Source organism: Formica exsecta, unplaced genomic scaffold (genome assembly GCF_003651465.1).
Source record: "Formica exsecta isolate Colony F162 unplaced genomic scaffold, ASM365146v1 scaffold102, whole genome shotgun sequence".
Classification (NCBI taxonomy): Eukaryota; Metazoa; Arthropoda; class Insecta; order Hymenoptera; family Formicidae; genus Formica; species Formica exsecta.
Genome location: NW_021848359.1, coordinates 75,843 through 96,376, shown reverse-complemented (window position 1 = coordinate 96,376; position 20,534 = coordinate 75,843). Strand labels below are relative to the sequence as shown.

Below are 20,534 nucleotides of genomic sequence, written 5' to 3'. Positions count from 1 at the left end.
TTTTATTACAATCAAATTACATTGATATTTTGATTACGTGATAGACAAAATCACAAAAAACGTACGTTTCGGTCCTTTTTTTTGGACCATCCTCAGCGCAATTACAAAGTATATGGAATATATTATATTAAAAATGTGACAGTAATAATACGCAGAACAAGAGTGAGTCACCCATGTTGTCAGATGGCAAATGTTATATAATGTAATTTCGAGACAGAAAGAGACTGTCCGATAAAATATACTACATTAAAAAATAACTGGCAATGTAATTAATACCGAAAAAATAACTGGCAATGTAATTAATACCGAACTTGAGTGAGTCACTCATGTTGTGCAAAAGACAAATGAGAGACAGTTCTGTCTCGAACATCCATGTGTAACATTTGCGTACGTTATAATAAATTTTAATAATTTAGATCTTTGTTATGTCCTGGCGACTCCACGAGTCCTTTCTTCCGCGACGTTGCGGTAACGATCGTCAGTTGGTGATAAGAATGAATCGTTCAATAAACAAAGCATCTTGCGCCATACGTTTCTTTTAAACATTGTCAGTTGTCAGTAATTACATCCACGAGTATCCGTGGGAAAGACGCAAGGAAATCAGTGATGGAGACCATGCCGGTCTTCTCGAAATAAATAAAACATAATAGCTACCCCTTGCAGTAGAATTTTCGGCGGAAGAACAAGGAGATAGCAAGAACTTTTAACAAAATATTTAATAAACGCAGCTGCATTAATACTGATAATATTTTTCTAACGGACAAGTACAACCGGACCAATAACGATAAAGTCTCTTTGATGAAATATTTAATAAACACAGCTGCATCAACGTCGACAAAAATAATATTCTAATCAGACCATGTGCGCGAGGGTCCGCCGGAACAACTAATGTTTAAGGAACTTTTGAACTGATATCGAGCTCACCAACCGACGATCAGCACGGGTAAAAATATGAAAATAGGAGACACCCCCTGCCGAATGAGGACACTGGTACGATTCTAATTCGTTAAAATCTTGAAGAATCCCTAATTTTGCATAATTTCAATTCGTTAAAGTTTTTGAAAGATCCCACTCTTAAAATTAGAAGACGCCCTCAAAAAGGTTTTATAGAAGAAAGAACTCGTAAAACTAAAAGTTTCATTCATTCATTCTTTCAACTTCAATCAGTACCGGGCAATCAGTCTCGTGTGCGCGCATAAAGAGCAAAACTCGCAATTAGAAAAAGACCAGTTCAATATCAGTGTCCTCGTCTCGGCGTCGTCTTCAGGGCAACCCGGCACCCGCACAGCGTTACATCCTAGCGAAGGACGACAAATTTTGTCAATCTACTCAACCTACTAATCAAAAGTCAACAACAAAAGTAAGTTTCTAATAACTCAGTTTAATTATATTTTTATTCCCGCAATAAATGACGTTTGTCACTGGTTCCATAGTGAGAACCAGGTCGGGAAAGGTTACGAATTCCAACCCGCCACTGCAAAGGTCCGTTCCGCGAGTCAGAAGACGCGAACTTCTGTAGACTTAAAATCAACCATAGCCAGTAGTAGTGATTACTCAGTAGAAACACACATAGACACTGCCGAACTGCCGCTTTCCCCCCGATCGTTCTCTTCGTTGTCAAGGATCATCGTTGATGGTTCACCCCTCCTTCTCCTCCTTCCGAATTAGACGAGTTCGAGAAGGTATTGCAGGATTTCTGCAACGAACTCCCTGATTTGGAGGACGAATCCTCCTATCAATCTCCACTCCCTCCTTTTTCCCCTCTTGAATCCGACGAATTCGAGAGAGCACTGGAAGAGTTCTGCAATGAACTCCCGGATCTCGATGACGAGTTATCATATCAATCATAGAATTATGAAATCAACCTCCTAATATTCCTACACACTCTCCCTCACACAAATTATTTTTATTTTCTTTTTTCTAACAGATATTTTGTAATAACCAGTTAGAAATTCAAAATTAATAATAGAATCTTGCTTCATTATTCTGACTAATGTCCTCCGTACGATTGTAAGACCTGCGAACAAACAAACACACACACGCACACATACACATATTAAAATAACTATTGTTCTTAACATTTCGATATAATAAATGTATACCAACTTAATTTAACTTACTATGAATAAATTTATATTCTAATTTAAATCGAATCTTTATTAACCCCTCTCATTCCCAGTCAAAAGATCGCACTTGGTCCCATCCCGCGTAATAGAGATTAAATTCTTTTACCAAAAAGGGATCGCCGAGCGAATTTCCGAAAAACAGAGTAATAGCGACCCTAACGGTCATTTACCTGATTTTCGGACCGTCAAGTTCCTTCGACCCGATTCTAACGCTTCGAGACGTTTGACTTCGGGATCGTAAAGATAGTGGTTGTGCCCTTCCACTGACTCATCCTTCCACGAGTCTGGACGTAACAATCTTTTATACTAACAAAAGAAAATCTTGCGAACCCGAAAATTTTGATTTTGATGAAATTTTACACAGATATGGGGGGGGGGGATAAATAGATGAATTTAGTAGAATTTAAAAAGCCGCTCTACATATAAGGGGTAGTTTCTTTCCTTAGAATTGTTTTTGAGCAGGAAGCGAAAAAAAATTGGTGAATTTAATAATTTACCCTTCTACATGTGTGTGTAAAGCTTCGTTGTAAGAATACCTTTATTTAACCACATTAATACAATTTTTAAAAAATATTTCCCCGAAATTTTTTTTGCATCTGTTATATAAAAAAATATCTGTTGCATTATAATACATCTGAGGATGTAACGATGCATCCCATCATTCAGGGCCGTCGCGAGGGTGGGGCGAGCGGAGCGGTCGTCCTGGGCATCACGAGCTAGGGGGCGAAGCGCCCCTCTTACGTATTACTACATTATGCGAGGAGCGGCATGGGAGCTGTATATCATGTTCGCGATAAAATATTGTTCAACCCGTTTAATATTGCATAACATTTTTAAATATTTGTTATTTTATATTTCTTTGTTACATTCTATTATGAACTTAAAACTTAGGATTATCTTTTTCTAAAGGAGGAGAGGAGGCGCCTTATTGAATCTCGCCTCGGGCGCTTACGGCCAACGCGACGGCCCTGTCAACATTACCTGTAGGCCTATTCTCTAGCTTCGTAACGATGATGTCGTTATCGTTACGTGTAGTTGCGCAACTAAAACGTATCGCAAAATAGCTGCGCAATGACGCATAACGTTAGCGAATTTGTCGTTAAAAGTTACAGAATAGAGGTACTGGTATGACATCCGCCGGACGTCTACCGCCCGGCGAACACCGGCCGAGCAAAGATAGAGGCGCATCATCCTCTTGTAAATACCCGCAAAACTTAAACGGGCGTACAGCTGTTATATGGCTGTCATTACGGCTTACATTGCCCTATTCAAATCATCACTTGGCCCCGCCGAACTTTACTGAGCGATACATGGAGCCAGACTTGACTCCCAGGCGATAATCATTGAACCGACTAATGAGCCGAGCCCGTATTAAAGATCACATCTTTTATCTTATCTTAGATCAAAGCATTTATAGATCTAATGATTAAATCTGTTCTGAGATCCGCTGACAGCAAAAATCGAGCCGTTTCATCACCGATCTTTAAACCGCAAAACCAGAGAAGAAAACCGAAGTGGAAACGTTTCTCGCTTCTGCCAGATATTTTCAACACTGTTTTGCGAATCAGTCCGAACCGCCAAAGGTATAGGGTGAAAGAGTTCTCCGCCTCCGCTGAGTGTTTCCAGCCCGGCTTCCGGCCCTAATTTATCCGTGGAACGCGTACTCAAAATAACCGAGGTAGAGTATTTTCTACCCGCGCGAAGATTTCGGAAAAGCAGCCGAGATAGTGTTGTTCGTCTTCGGTGAGTACTCTCGCTTCCGACCCGCCGAATGTTGATCGATTTGCACCGCCTGCTGTATCTGCCGTCAAGCGCAAAAGCTCCACCCCGTGCCTAAGGCGCCGTTATTGTATTCGCAGCCTGCCTTGTCAACGTCGCGTCGAGTCTGCACTGCGGCTCGGTACAACTGTTGTTGTGATCACAGTTCACATTTAATTGAAAAAACATTCGTTTTATTTACATCTACATTCACGTATTGTGTTTCGCCTTCTCGAACCACAATCCCGGCTGGCTATCAAGCGTTTTCGAGAACGGTCATCCATTACATATTACATAATACATAATATAAAATAAACGGATTTTTATTTTGAATGTACTCATAATTCTTTAAACGATATTGTAATAATTTTAGTGCAAACTAAAAACTTCTAAATTTATTCACTCATGTATATCTATATTATACATATTATATTATATTATACTATTATATTATATTATACATATTATAGTATACTATATTATACATATAATATACAGTATGTATAATTAATTTTATTTATATAAAATATTAATGTTATTTTATTATTTATTTGGTTATGTTTTTATGCAATGTATTTGTAATAGAAGTCATGATTATTTCGTTTGATTGAACGTGTTTCCCCATTTCTTAACTTTCGAAAGGTTACATCATCAAATTTTCTGAAAATGGAAAACTGTTTCGAAATATTTCTATGTTGCAGTGTGATCTGACAGATCATCGAATATATTGCATTTTATATCGCATAATACATATACATATACAGGATGGCCCACGTAAAGTGTTACAAGCTAATAACTCTAAAAATATTTGTCAAATCAAAAAATTGTTCATGAGAAAGTTTCATGTTTTCAAGGGGCCTTTCTAACTACGTAAACATAGAATTGCCCCCGCTACCTCTCTAAAGGGGGCGGGGGAGTAACTTAAAAATTTTAAATGAAACCCCCCATAATAATTATTTTTAAGAAAAAGTATGTAATTATTTACAATGTATTTTTTAAAACAATTATTTGTTTTTTTTTACACTAATTGATTACCTACACTAATTGATCCTATAATTAAGTACCTTTTCGTTAAGTACTTTTTAAGGTATAAGGCCGGTCAAGGCAAGATCAAAAGCACTGCGCGGAAAAAGAAAATTATTCGAATCAAGTAAATGCCCTAAATAAATATTCAATTTGTGATCTAAGAAAATTTTGTTGGGATAAAGAAAAATTTTCCTTATTCTAACGCACGTTATGTAGGACTTGCAGAACTTTTACACTTATTTTATTCTTGGCAGCGCATAGGCACATTAAAGAGCATCGATATTTTTTTGGCGAATGTAATATTTGTAATTATGTAATATATAAGCATTTTTACAAAATTTTTTAGTATTTCTGTAATTATGGCTGATTATTCGCCAAACGAAATAGTCGACATGATTCGTATTTTGGGTGAGACTGGAAGTAATTACAGCGCAGCGGAAAGGTTGTATGCTGAAAGGTATCCTAACAGACGTCATCCGTGTAGAAAGACTATAAGAAAACTCACGGAGAGGGCACAGCAGGGCAGTTTAAAAAGGATACAACAAAAATCGGGGCTAAATGCGGCAAATTCATTGGTTGTCTTGGGTGCCGCTGTATTGAATCCCTAAATTTCCACCAGACAAATCGAGAGACAACACGGCATATCAAAATCAACAGCAAATCATATACTTAAAATAAATAGATTCCACCCCTACCATATCCATCTAACCCAACAATTAGAACAGAGGGATTTCGAGCGACGCTTGCAATTTTGTAACTGGGCCTTAAATCAAGTTCAAAGAAACCCACATTTTATCGCAGAGATGCTCTTTTTTGATGAAGCCACGTTCGGTAACAGAGGGGGCGTTAATAGACATAATAATCATTATCACTATGATCAAAATCCATCATTGGCAAAGGAACCAAGAATTTCAAAGACAATGGTATTAATGTTTGGGCAGGTATTCTTGGAAATGACATCATAGGTCCATATTTTTTTGAACAGAATCTAAACGCGCAAAACTATTTAGCATTTCTTCAGAATGATCTAGAGCGCTCCCACCACCCACCATCTGCTTAGCGCGCGTAGGCATCGTTGGAACTTGGAACTCCGGTGTTCGAACGCGGGCTTGGTTGTTTGCCTGGTCTGGACTCGAGCGGTGCTCGATCCTTTAAAGAATCTAAAACTCTCTCTTTCTCTCTCTGAAGTCTGAGTCTCACACCCGTTGAACTCACCTTAACTCAATCTATTTCATCTCACCCGGATTAAGTTTGACGAGGTTCGAACGTTTCTGCCTTGAACAATATTTTGATTTCCCCGCTTCGGAATATCCTTGCTCTTAGAGTTTTGTTAAACTTAATCGCAGAGCGGTAAACCTTTGTTTCCAATTGTGATCACATTTTAGCGTTTGGTGGCAGCCTTCCGACATATCCCGAACTCTTTTTTTTCCTTTCTTTCTCTTTCCGTTTTTTTACCGGTTGATTGTATTTGTAATTAGTAAGATTTTTTTTCAAAATGTCCGACCGATTGAAAAAAAAACCATTTGGTTCAGAATATCGAAAACGCAAGGCCGCAAAGGAAAAAGAGTTTCAGCAAGCCAAAAAGCTTATGAATCTCGATAAATACATTGAAACGAAACAGCAAAATGGAGATAATTTAGAATGAGATGTTGCTTCATCTTCTACTGCTTCTACGTCAGTAATAGAGCGCTGCACTGATCTTCAGGGCATAATCGAAACGAAAATTGATGATGAACTCCCCAATGAAAGTGAAATTTCACGAGACCTGGCTCCCATATCCGAGCTTCCTCACAATCATGATGCGCCATTGTCATTTTCAGGAATTACTAATGCACCATTAGAGCTTGAAACAGTTGATTCATCAGATGTAGGCACTTGGCCGGCTATTCGGAATAGCAAAACTATTGATCATTTAATAACTACGGATCCAACGCAAATTCATATTGAGCGAGATAACTTTCCGAAAGATAAAATTGGTCGTCATTTCGCAAGCTCTTACTACACTAAGAAACTTGCAAATAATGAAACTATGCCGCGTCGTTGGTTAGTTTACTCTATTTCTAAAGATCGAGTTTTTTGTTTTTGTTGTCGGCTTTTCGATAATCAACCGACATCGAATTTAGTGTCTGAAGGATATAATGACTGGAAACATTTGTCTGAAACTCTGAAAATGCATGCAAACAGCACATTCCATAAGAAATTTTACTATCAATGGATTGAAGCTGAAATGAGATTGAAGAGAGGAAAAACGATCGATTGCGAAGAACAAAAATTGATTAGTAGAGAAACTTTGCGGTGGAATAATGTTTTCATTCGGTTGATGAATATTATTCTTTATCTTGCTGAAAATAATATGGCGTTCAGAGGAACCTCGGACAAATTATACACACCGAACAATGGGAAGTTTTTGGGTCTAGTACAACTAATAGGCAAGTTTGATCCGATCATGCAGGAACACTTGAGATTAGCAATGACGGGTAATATTTCGGACCACTACTGTGGAAAGGATATTCAAAATGAATTAATAGATCTGATGGGCGGAAAAGTTAAATCTGAAATTGTATCGCGAGTCAAAAACTCCAAATATTATTCCATCATAGCTGATTGCACTCCAGACATAAGTCATATTGAACAACTTTCTTTTACGATTCGATTTGCTGACTTATCTGATGACAATATAAAGGAGCATTTCATAGAATTCATTCCTGTCAGTGACTCTAGTGGCGCAGGGCTTACTGAAGTAATTCTGAATGTATTAAATAAACACGGACTTGAACTGCATAATTGTAGGGGTCAAGGGTACGATAACGGAGCAAACATGAAGGAAAAAATATTGGTGTACAAAAAAGAATCTTAGATTTAAATCCCTTGGCTTTCTTTGTACCGTGTGGTTGCCATAGCTACAATCTCGTACTGTGTGATGCTGCTAAATCGTCAGTGAAATCAGTTACTTTGTTTGGGGTTTTGCAGAGATTGTTCACACTATTTTCTGCTTCTGTTAATCGGTGGAAAATCCTAATCGATCACTTAGGACTCTACAGTTTAAAAAAACTGAGTGATACACGTTGGGAAGCAAAAATAAACAGTGTTAAAGCAGTCCGCTATCAAATTTGTGACGTTCGATGCACGATGCTTTAGTTACTTTGGCTAATGAAACTGAAAAAAGTGATGTTACTATCTCGCACGAAGCAATCACTCTAGCAAAACAGTTGAAAGATTTTGGCTTCATAGTTTCCCTAATTGTTTGGTACGAGATTCTTTTTCAAGTCAATGTCGTGAATAAATCTCTGCAATCAAAAAACGTGGACCTCGGTAAATCCATTAAAATGCTGGAAAACTGTTGTAATTTCTTAGAAGAGTACCGAAAAACTGGTTTCAACTCTTTTGACAGCAAGTGACCTGGCGAAAGAACTACAAATTGAGCCTGTTTTTAAGCCAATGGAACGAGTACGATGCATAAAACGCCAAGCTGGTGAAATGGCCACGGACGAACTCATCGAAACCCCAGAAAAAAAAATTTGAAATTGAATTTTTCAATAAACTGTTGGACACCACTTAATGTCGATGAAAGAAAGGTTCAAACAGTTACATGATTATTCAAAAACATGGTCTTTTTTGTACAATATAAAAAAAATACCTGAAAGAAAGGAACTTTTGAAATTCTGTGCTGATCTCCAACGAAAACTTACTAATGGTTCTAATTCCGATATAGATGGTCATTTGTTGTGTGACGAACTCATAAGTCTTAAAAAGTTTCTTCCGGATAACGATGATATTACTCCCATCTACGTTTTAAACTTTATTAAACAGCGCAATATTCAAGAACTATATCCAAATGTATGGATTGCGTTTCGCATTTTGGTAACTATACCTGTAACAGTAGCTAGTGGAGAACGTAGTTTTTCAAAACTTGAGTTAATAAAGACATATTTACGATCAACCATTCCACAATCAAGATTTACTAATTTAGCTACTTTTTCAATTGAAAATGAAATTGCCGAAAACGGATTTTGCCGATTTGATTCGAGTGTTTGCCGACAAAAAGGCCCGAAAAGTAAAATTGTGTTAGATTTCCGTAATCTCCGAAAACTTTAGTTTAATCTCTCTCCTCTAAAGGACCGGAAAAAATTAAAAAAAAGCAAAAAATAGAAAAAATAGAAAAAAAAACAAAAAAATATTAAAAAAACACAAAAAAAAAAAAACAAAAAAGGAGCTACAAAAACTTTCTACGTCCACGTCGTTAGCTCTGGTTAAAGCTAAAGGAAAGTTTTCTGAATTCTCATATGCGTTCATTCATTTATATCCGTTTAAATTAGTAAAGCTGCTATGTAGTTTAAAAATTTTTACAATCTTACTACAGATTCATAATCTTTTAATTTCTTTAAAAAATACTTTATTAGCAAAATTTGAAAATTTCATTACCATTCCGGACCGTTTATGCCCTTTTTGGAGCTCTGTACAAACCTGGTACACAACATGAAGGATTTTAACTCACTCTCTTTTCTTAATTCCATGTTCTACAATTTTTATTTTATAATACTTTTTGGTAAATCTAATAATTTTAGTGTTGTTTTAAGTTTTTTGGTGAAAATTATTTGTTTCATTTTTTGCGATTTTCTTCAAAACGAAGCAAAAACGAGCAAATCTCTAAAGGACTTTTTGTCTTAGTTTATCGGTCCCCTACACGCCCCTAAAGTTTTGTCATTTAAATTGAGGACACCCTGTATACACAAAAATTTTTTATCAAAAAAGACTACTATTTTTTATGAAAAATGCCGTTTCTCTGGAAGTTAATCGTTAACTGTATACATCTATATTAATCTATTATTTGGTTATTCTTTTTAGACTTCCGGTTCTGACTTCCGTAGACCGTAACCTTCTGCTTAGCTAGTTTGAGAGTAAGAGGGATTCCCTAAAATCTAAAAACAAAGTGGGGTTCACCGTTTGATATTACCACCTTGTCTTTTTTTTCTCAAAAATTTCGAGCCTCTGAATGGGCGCCATGATAATCTTGCCCAGGGCGCCAATATTGCTAAAACCGGCACTGCCTACAATAATTGTACATGCCCCGATCTTGCCTTGACCGGCCGGATCGTGCTTTTGATCTTGCCCCTTATAACTTAAAAAGTACTTAACAAAAAGGTACTTAATTATAGGGTTTTGAAAAGCTCTCGCTGTAAGCCAGAAGAATATGTAATAAAAAGTAGGTAGTTCCATTTAAGAAATTGAAAATGACCTTCACGTAACCTTCAAGCAACTATTCAAGGTCAAACTAATGGCACCATCTTATGTCTTTTTTGAAACCATACAATTTTTGTCTGAAACATTTTGTTCTACAATCAAAAATAAAAAAGTTATTTGGGGTGGGACATTAAAATGGAACACCCTGTATATACAGGGTGGACCAGTAACTCTTGCCACCTCGAATATCTTCCAGTCTAGAACACTTATGAAAAATTTTCTCCTACAAAAGTTTTATATATTTGAGCACATTTCATAAGTTTCTATTAATGTTTTTATTAATTTCATGAGTTTTTATTAATATTAATATTAATATTTTATTAATAGAACAGTTACGAAAAATTTTTTCCTACAAAAGTTTCATATATTTGAGCACATTTCATAAGCGTGAGTTTTTATTAATATTAATTTAATTATTTTTTTATAAATTTTTTATGTTTGATATTAATTGACAGTCTTGTAATTTACCTTCCTAACGTTTTTTGAGCCCCTCTATCGAATTACGCAAAAAAAAAATAGTCGTCCCATTTGAAAAAGTGGAGTTGACTTTGAGATCTCCGAAGCGCCGCTACCCCGACAAACTATGTTACCATCATTCGATGGCCCCTTTGAAACTATAAAACTTTTGTAGGAAAAAATTTTTCGTAACTGTTCTAGACTCGAAGATATTCGAGATGGCAAGAGTTACTGGTCCACTCTGTATACAGGGTGTCTTTTTAATCTTAACAGGCAAATATCTCAAAACTATATACATAAAATATTTGGTAATTATGTAGTATAAGGGAGTCACTCCCGATTTCAATAATTTTCACATATATTATCAAGGTCGTCATTCTGAGTAATGTGAAGATTTCAGTCGGCGCTCTTTGTTTGTTTAAAAGTTATTAGCAAAAAATGTATAATGAATACTACATAATTATAAAACACTGTATATACAGTATTACCTTGTTCGTTTAACTTGGTTTGTTTGCCTTTCTTATACTGAAGTCGTCTACTGAAAAAACAACACATCTCTATATTGTTGATATGTCTTACAATTTTGTAAATACTGGCGGAAATATTAGCCAGTACAAAATAGATCGTTGAAAAGTTAACAGTCAATTTGAATAGTTACTTGAATAGAAAATAAAATTCTACGAATTTTTTGCTTTGACAACAAATTATAAAGAATTGTTAAAGTATTCGTCTGCAAAAAACGTTATTCGCAAGATAATAAAATGTCCACGTCAAAATATTGTAAAATTAAAAGATGGAGAGCTTCTCTTTCACTGTGGGAAACATTATTATAAAGAAATGCAAAAACATAAACGACTTACTTGCAACTTTAAAATCAGTGCTTTTCATGGAACTTGGTTTTCGCATGTAACGCGTTACGGAAGAGCTTGTGCGGTGGCCCTTATCTTTGTTTGACAATGTGAAAATACTATCTTTAAGGAATTTATGTTCTATATTTGCATGTATCCTATTATATTTAAAAAGGAAATTTAAATAACATATATGTGCAGGTAAATTGATTTCTGACACATCAATTTTCTTTCTTTCAGGATGACACCCGTATAATGAAAGTTGGAGATAAGAAACGTTGGATACATGATCCAAATAGTGAGTAGTGTTGGATCATCTGTATATATTTATAATTATGTTTTCAATTATCTTAATACGCATCTTTTTATATTTTTTATTATTAATTTATAAAGTGTAAAATTAATTGAAAGTTATTTGAAATATAATTAAATAAAAAAAAATTTTTGTCACTTTTTAAATAAATTTTACCAGTTTTTACAATAAGCGAAAGAATTTATTTAATTATTTATATTGTAATTGTTTTTGTTTTCTATAACTTTTTATGAATATTCTAGCTACATTCGTACTTTTTTATTGTAAAAAATGAGCGATTTATAACCGAAAAATGAAGCTTAATGTTTTAAATATGTGAAAAACGCGACATTTTTTCCGTACAAACTGTTTTGTTATCATAAAACTATGTGATAATTTTATAAGGTAATATTTGGAGACTATACAACACGAAAGAATATTCAATTCAATTTCTTGAGTTTACACGTCCACGTAAGTTCAGACATTATGTAAGTGTAAGACGATGCTCTCTTAAGCTAAAATCGAGTGTTTCTTTAAGATCGTTATCTTTAATTTATCCAATTGTTGATCATTTCTATTTGAATTTATTCTATCTTCGATGAGAAGTATATGTATAATTCAAAAAAGATAATACATATTTTTGTAATTTTATTATATGTATAAACAATAAACATCATTATTTTTGAGTATATCAATGCGTTTGATTTAATTAATCAGGTTTATTTTTTTTGCGCTGAACATTATACATGATTCATTTTGTATGATCAGCCATTAATCGATCCAAAACATGGATAGATTTGATTCGATTGTGTTTTTATTGTAAAAAAAATAAAATAAAAATGAGTGATACCAATCTGTATGAGTGTATACCAATACATTTGTATGTTATGCTTTATATGCATCGGAGAAGTACGAATATTGCAACTAGGTAACATGTAAAAAATGTATAAAGGCCGCGCATGAGTCTGTTAGTCTATGAGTATAAAGGGCGGACATAAGTCCATGTGCATTTGGCCAAATAAACAATTAGTAAAAAAAATTCAGTTTATTTTATTTTTCTCAGTAACTGCATGAGAGGCATTCAACCATCAAAATTAGAATTATATTTAAACTTTTTTAAATGTCGATACACGATTAATCTATCAATATTTTCAATAACATTTCTTGTCAAAATTGAAAAAAAATATTTTGAATTGTGTACAGTATTATCATCGAAACGCCCAAAATTTATTTTTCAAGTTTATTTTTCATATCAAAATATTACAATTCTGTGAACAATTTTTCCAGGTCTACTTTAAATGAAGATCGCGGTTTTTATAAAGTTTTCTAAAGTAGTTGCAATGGTGGAGCTTCTTCGATGCATATAAAGCATAACATATTGAAAATATTGGCATACATCACTCATTTTTATTATTTTTTTTTACAATAAAGATACGATGGAATGAAATCTATCCATGTTTATATTGACCATTTTAAAAAAAGTAAAAAAAGGCGCCAAGTACATACGCCATTTGTGAAAAAATTTTTATTATGTTATATGTATTTATAAAATAGTATTATTTTAATTTAATATGTACAAAATGGTGTTATTTTAAATTATTGAAAATAAAAACCTATAAAAATATTTTAACTAAAAAAAGTTGTATAATTATATCCTACAAAAATAATAATATCAAAAAATTGCGCTAACTAAAAGTAAAAAATCATACAAATATTTTAACCAAAAATAGTTGTACACAATAGCTGCTTTAATTTTTTTACTTTGTGCTATATATATATAAAATTTATTTATTTCCAATATTAAAAGAAAACTTATATACAATAATACAAAACACAAAAAAACATAAAACAAAAAATTAATAGAAAAATTAAAACTTAGAAATTAATGCAAAAAATTAAAAATTTGTACAAAAATTAAAAATTAATACAAATAAAAAAAAAGTAAAAAAATTTTATAAAAAAATTTAGTAAAAGTACAGATATAAAATAAATTATGAAAAATGTAGTATATTAAAAAAATACTATATACATATACATATAGTATTTTTATTTTGAAATAATGTCTTATTTTTCTTTAGCGATTTCCTTCCGTTTAAAAATTCTAAAAATAAAACATTATCTCAAAAAGTCATAAATTTTTATTTAAATTTTATAAATACTTACTATTTATAGTATAGACAAAATTTAAAATAAAAAATAATTGAAAATATTTTTGAAATTAATATAAAAAAGTATTTCTATATATTCTTAGGTATCCCACCGTTTTCTCTTATACTATAATTAATAGATTTGTTTTTTATAGCTGCATTAACACAGTTCAATACAGAATTAAGTTCAATACAGAATTTTAAGAGTACAAGAGTACAAATACAAGAAACGCCAATGCAGAGATCAACATGGCATTATACAAAGTTGATATCGAATTTAGAACTATTTAATTCTTTAGATGAAGAGAATCTTATGTTCCTCACATTAGAAACAATCTTGGATAAATATAAATAATCATGAACAATGATATACCCCATACAGCACAAAGACATCCAAGAGAGATAAGAAAAAAAGATCGTGAATTTACGCAATTACAACGAGATTTTTCTCGTTTCTCTTGGATGTCTTTATATATTCTCAAAGTTTATTTATTAAATTTGAAGCATTTTGCATATTAAAAAATTATTATCAAATTTTTGCTTTTATATAGAAATGGAAACTATTAAACAATTTTCTGTTATCTAATTAACAGCGCTATTTTATAAATAATTTACAAGTTTACGAAATTGATAATGATTAAATAATTTAACCCATAAAAATTAAAATTGTATTTGTATAAATATTAGACTCTATTTTACATTTTAAGTAGACAATAAACGGATAATTTTAACTTTTTCGGACACTTATTTGTCCGATTTTTGAACACTCAATTCAATATCTGAATTCCCTGTGTTGGGATCGTATCAGACAAATTAATCTGATAAAAATAGTTATTATACCTTTAATCTTACTAGCCGCTCTTTGCAAGCTTTATATAGCTATCGTGATTAAGAGGATGCCGGAGCGACGGGCGAACTCCGACGGGTGAACGCCCTCATCTAAGTGTAACTAAAAGTGTCGGTATAATGGAGCGCTCACGCACACTACCAGGCGCGCGGCTAAAGGTCGACGCTGATTGGCCAGGCTTTACTCAATAATAACTCCTTTATTAAGGGGATCCTCAAAGGTCTGTTTTACGGATAAAAACGCGAAGTATGAGTTCCGGTCGGCATCAGGAGGCGAGGTTGTTGTTCCCCTTCGCCCTTTTCCTCCTCGGCTTCCCGCGGTCTCTTGCGGGCCGGGTTGCTTGTAAAAAGATTAGTATATGAACTGATTTAGTGTACATGTGTGTGTGTGCGGAATCGATGTCGAGGAGTAAAACAGAGCAATAGATTAGTTGTCGAGTAGCGTGATAGATGAAGCTGCAATCTGTAGAGCTGACAAGGACAGACATAATCGTACTATCTTTGTCTCTTTCATGTGTATGAAAGTAATATACATGTACGCACTAACATTATTGCAGTATCTTGGTTCTGGCGGCTTTCAGGTCTTGTATGTGTACGTGTCGGTACCATTTTCCCCGCTTGCTCCTCAGGTCTACTATGACGGACGAGACGATTCGGCGAACTTCGAGCGGCCCGATATATTTTGACGCGGGTTTTGCGTTGAAATTGTCGGCTCGGTGGTCTGGCGGTTGGGCCGGTGGGCGGACGGTCCTGGCAGCGGAGGTGCATCGGCTGGTGCGGTCGGGTGCCGGCCCTTGGTGGCTCGGCGAGGTCAACGGTGGCCTGCTCCCAAGACTGTTGGACGCCAGTTGGTCGGTCGTAGAACTGGTGGATGCGACTCAGGTGTATCTGGTATCGTATATATATATATATATATGATACATATACCCAGCAAACATGGAATATATCTGCTATATAACATAGATGTAACATGTGCACTTATTATGTACATGTTATATGTATAACAATCATATCTTGGTTTGCTGGGTTACAATTTATGCAGTACAGTTCGAGAAAATTGAACTAAAATATATTATCATATATATGGATATAAATATATTATACATTTAATTTTGAATACGATGATAAATCTTTATCATCGACAGTATATCGGTATAATTGATATGATTGAGAACTAATGAGTAATATATAAACTTCTTCACTATAAATGTAAATGTTTATATATTCTTATGACATAAGTATGCACATATTAAAATTTACATTTATATAAATATTAATATAAATATTTATAAATGCAAACACATAAATTCTCTGTATGCAAAACATTGCAACAAAATTTTATGATTGTTACAATATTTTGGATATTTATAATATAGAAAGGGCTCCTTCATCGCCCATTTTCGTGAGAACGCAACCAAAATATTTTATTTATTATTTTCATAACTGCGATTATAATTTGCAAGCGAGATTGAGGCATCTTTTTTCTGGCCAATATTGTTACGAGTATCAGGATAGATTTTTTTTACTCATAATTTCTTATCATTAAAAAAAAGGCAGCAGTTTATTACTTGCTATAATATTACAAAACCGTTTCCTTATATTCTTTACATCCTTGGAGTATATTTTCTTATAAGGATTGCCTCCTAATAACGAAGATGTATATATTTTTTCTCTTTAGCTACCAACTTGTATATACACAGTCTGATAGACTATTATATACGCGAAATTTGGTGCCATCAAAAAAAGAAAAAATACATCGTTAGTAATCACAATAATAATTCCTTCCAATAATTTGTAAGCTTTTATTACTATATATGATTGGTTGCAATCATATGAAGGAATACCAGATATTGCACACTTAGTCTTTCAAAAACGGAAGTTTCTTTAAATTTCTTATGGAATAACTGTTTTTTAATAACCAGAATATTCATGCACAAACCGCATATGATATGAAATATCCAATTAATAACCAGAGCGCACATGCAAAACGTTTTTGGTGGGAAATATTTCTTTCGACAACCAGTTCACGAATTGATCGCTTCTGGGATATATTCTTCAACCAAAGTGTACATGCAAAACGCATTTGGTGGGAAATATTTCTTTCAACAACCAGCTCACGAATTGATTGCCTCTGGGATATATTCTCGAACCAAAGCGTACATGCAAAACGCATTTGGTGGGAAATATTTCTTTTAACAACCAACTCACAAATTGATCGCCTCTGGCTAACTAACTACTGTGACACAACTACTATTGCAAAATAAATATAATCAATTTTCAGTGAAATATACAAATAAGCAAGAGATTAATGATATTTTAATAAATTTAAAGTTACTATTACATATACACAAACATATACACACAGATAATATATAACACACATATAGTATGCTCGGATAAGAAAGAGATGGACAGAGAAGAATGGGCAAAGAGAAAAAGAAGATATGAATGTAACTGAGCAAGTGTCTGTATAAGTGCCAAAAGTAAGAAAAAAAAGGAAATAGTTATATCTTTCTGCGTAGTGTAAGGATCTGAGGAGGCTGGGTGCTTCTGATTTCCCGGAAATAATTACTCGGCTTGTTTTCTTAGATATGTATGGGTTTTATTACTTCAATTCCCTGTACACGGGCTTGCTCCGAAACTCCTCAATATGGCGCTCGATCTTTCTCGAATACTTGGCCACGTGGCTTGCCGGCTTAACGTACTATGCTTATGTCGATCTCTCGTAAATCCTCAACTAATTAATTAATAAGCCGGAGGGGCCCGAACGTCCGCGCTTTTAATCTTAAGCCCGACTTGGCTACTATTATTACTAATATAAAATCGACTAGCTTCGCACCTCACTTGCCTCTCTTTCTCTGATACCTTCTCTTAACCCGCTCTAAGACTTTCTAAGATGTATTGCCTTCTTCAAGGCACGCGGTTACCTCGTTTTATACGCGTCATTGGAGATTCGATATTTATCGGATCTCATCGTGGCGCGTTCCTATTCGTCGTGTTCGGCAGTTCGATATCTCTCAAACCTGACGGATCTGCTTACCGGGTGTTCCGATTGAACACTCGTTAACGGGTGCTCCTAATCTTACCATCTATTCTTACGACTCTTACAGTTCGGCCAGCCTGACTTGTCGTTCGACCTCGAACGCTGTCGTACATTTATAATATCCTTTTACCTATCCTTTTGAACAATTACAATTCTTATAACTAGTTAAATTCTTCAATAGACTTTGGTAGATACAAATACTGATATAATGTTCAGTCTTCGTCACAGCCTTCGATCTCATTTTCTATTTCTATTTCGGTTGAATCAGGATTACTTCCCACTCGTATCCACGGTTTTAATTTGTCACTAGAGAGTATCACGTTATATGGTTTTTGAGTTCGATTATACCCTTCTTTATCCGCGACTACGTATCGGTTCTTTTTAAGTACCGCTTTAATTACATATGGTTCTTTGTATTTTGGAAGTAATTTCTGATTCACCCCCGGCTTAACTGCTAAACTTCGTATCATTACAAGATCTCCTTCGCTATATAATGACGGCTTTTTGTGTCTTTTATCGTAATAAGTCTTATTGTACTCTTGCATTGTCTTATTCGCTAATTGTGCGCTATCACGCATCGCCGCTCGCTTTTCGCATATCTCGGCCTCAATTTCTGCTAGCTTATCTATAAATTCGCATAAATTTTTATCCTGATGTTTTCGCTGACTATACCCTAGTAATAGATTGCTCGGTGTCGTATTGACCGCTTTATTATAAGTATTGTTTAACACATATTGGACATCGTTCAAATTCGCTTTCCAATGTAACGGATTGTTGGTAGTTTTCGCAAGCGTGCTCTTTATGAATCGATTCACCCGCTCGACCTGTCCGTTCGTCCACGGCGAAGCGACCGCTACTTTCACATGTTTCATTTTACACTTAGCCACGAACTTTTCAAAGTCTTGAGACGTGAAGCAAGTGCCTCTATCACTAACCACTCGTTGCGGCACACCAAAAATATTAAATAAAAATGAAAAATTCTTTTTCACTTCTCTCGTGTTTGTTGTTTTCGTAGGCATTAACCAGACGTACTTCGTGAACGCATCGATTACTACTAATATATATTTATAATCTTCTGGCGAAGTTTCCAACGGCCCGAAATGGTCCATGTGTAACGTTTCAAAAAGGCTAGTGCCTTTATCCACTATCTGCATTTCTCCCTCCATGTGTTGGTTGGATAGAGAGAATTGAAGACACGTAACGCAATTCTCGATATGCGACTTTATCTTCATTTTTATACATGGAAACCAGTGTCCCAGAATTCCTTTTAACGTCTTTTCCGTTCCCACATGGCCCATTTCGTCGTGGTAAACTCGAATGATGTTCTCGGTCATTGTTTCCGGTACCACGAACAATGCTCGCTCATTATGCGTCCTAAAAACCATACCATTGATTAGCGTGAATTTCTTACTTCCTTTTAATTCGATCGTTTCAGCGAGTTTCTGCAAATTCGGATCTGTTAACTGTCTATACATTAGCTCATCCTCGTTTGTGAGCGTGTCTATCGTGTATATATTCCTACTAAGCGCGTCGACGTGTGTTATTTTATCTCCGCTTCGGTGTACTGCCTCGAAACTATAATTTTGAAAGGCTAAACTCCACCGCGCGATTCTCGGATTAATGTTAATCTTTTTTAAGGCTAAGACCAGCGAATTACAGTCCGTCACTACCTTAAAACTAATACCCTGCAAGTATATATGAAATCTCTCTAGCGCTTTCACAATTGCTAACGTCTCGAGCTCGTAACTATGGAATTTCTTCTCAATGTCGGAGGTGGCTTTACTGAAATACGCGATAGCGGCCAATTTGCCGTCCGCTTGTTTCTGTAGAAGGATTGCTCCATAACCCGACCCACTAGCGTCTATGTGTAATTCCGTTTTGGCCACGGGATTGTACAGGCGCAGCACCGAGTAATTAGTTAATTCTTTTTTAAGCGTCTGAAAGGCCTGTTCACATTCCTCGTCGAAAACGAAACTCACGGTCTTTTTTGTTAATTTATGCAGCGGCTGTGCTATCTTCGCGTAATCTTTTATAAACCTTCGGAAATAGTTGGTCAACCCGAGAAAACTCTGCACGTGTCTCACCGTCTTTGGTTTCGGAAAATCGGATATGGCTTGCGTATGCCTATTGGTCATCGTAATTCCCTCTCGTGAGACCATGTACCCCAGGTATTCTATTTTGAATTTTAAAAATTGGCACTTCGCTAAGTTTAACTCAAACCCATACTGTTTTAATACAATCAGTGCTTCTTTTAAATTATTTAGATTTTCCTCAATAGAGCGAGTCGCGATAACCATATCGTCCATATATGTGAGTATTTTTCCCTCGCGAATTAGTGGCTGAAAAACCTGCAGAATTCTTCTCTGGAATTCCGCCGGGGTGTTCGCGTATCCAAACGGTAATTTTACATATTCAAATTGCCCATCCGGCGTCGCAAACGAAAAATATTTTGTATCGTCCTGATGGAATCCGTCCTTCAAATCGAGAACCGTAAACACCTGTTTCCCTTGTAAGCTATTTATTTGGTCTTCTATAATCGGAGCTGGAAACTTCTGTTTATGAATTCTTTGATTTAGAGGACGAAGATCCACGCACATACGTGTTTTTCCATTTTTTTTTTCGTTACCGGTACGATTCTCGCGCAATAAGGAGAGCTACTTTGCACAATTATTCCTCTCTCCAACAAATCATTGGTAATTTCTCGTAATTTTAATTTTTCGTTGTAAGACATTCGTCGAGGCGCGTACGCGT

General features: G+C 34.9%; 1 protein-coding gene across 1 annotated transcript in view; it reads left to right on the top strand.

The window, feature by feature from the left end:
* Nucleotides 1-20,534, top strand: part of LOC115232850 (proteoglycan Cow-like) — a gene marked incomplete at its 3' end in the record, with an annotated part of 164,822 nt that overhangs the window by 90,508 nt on the left and 53,780 nt on the right. Inside the window, exon 2 of the mRNA XM_029802983.1 lies at nt 11,696-11,753. Within this exon, the coding sequence (XP_029658843.1) occupies nt 11,696-11,753 (58 nt within the window). The remainder of the gene's footprint in view (nt 1-11,695; nt 11,754-20,534) is intronic.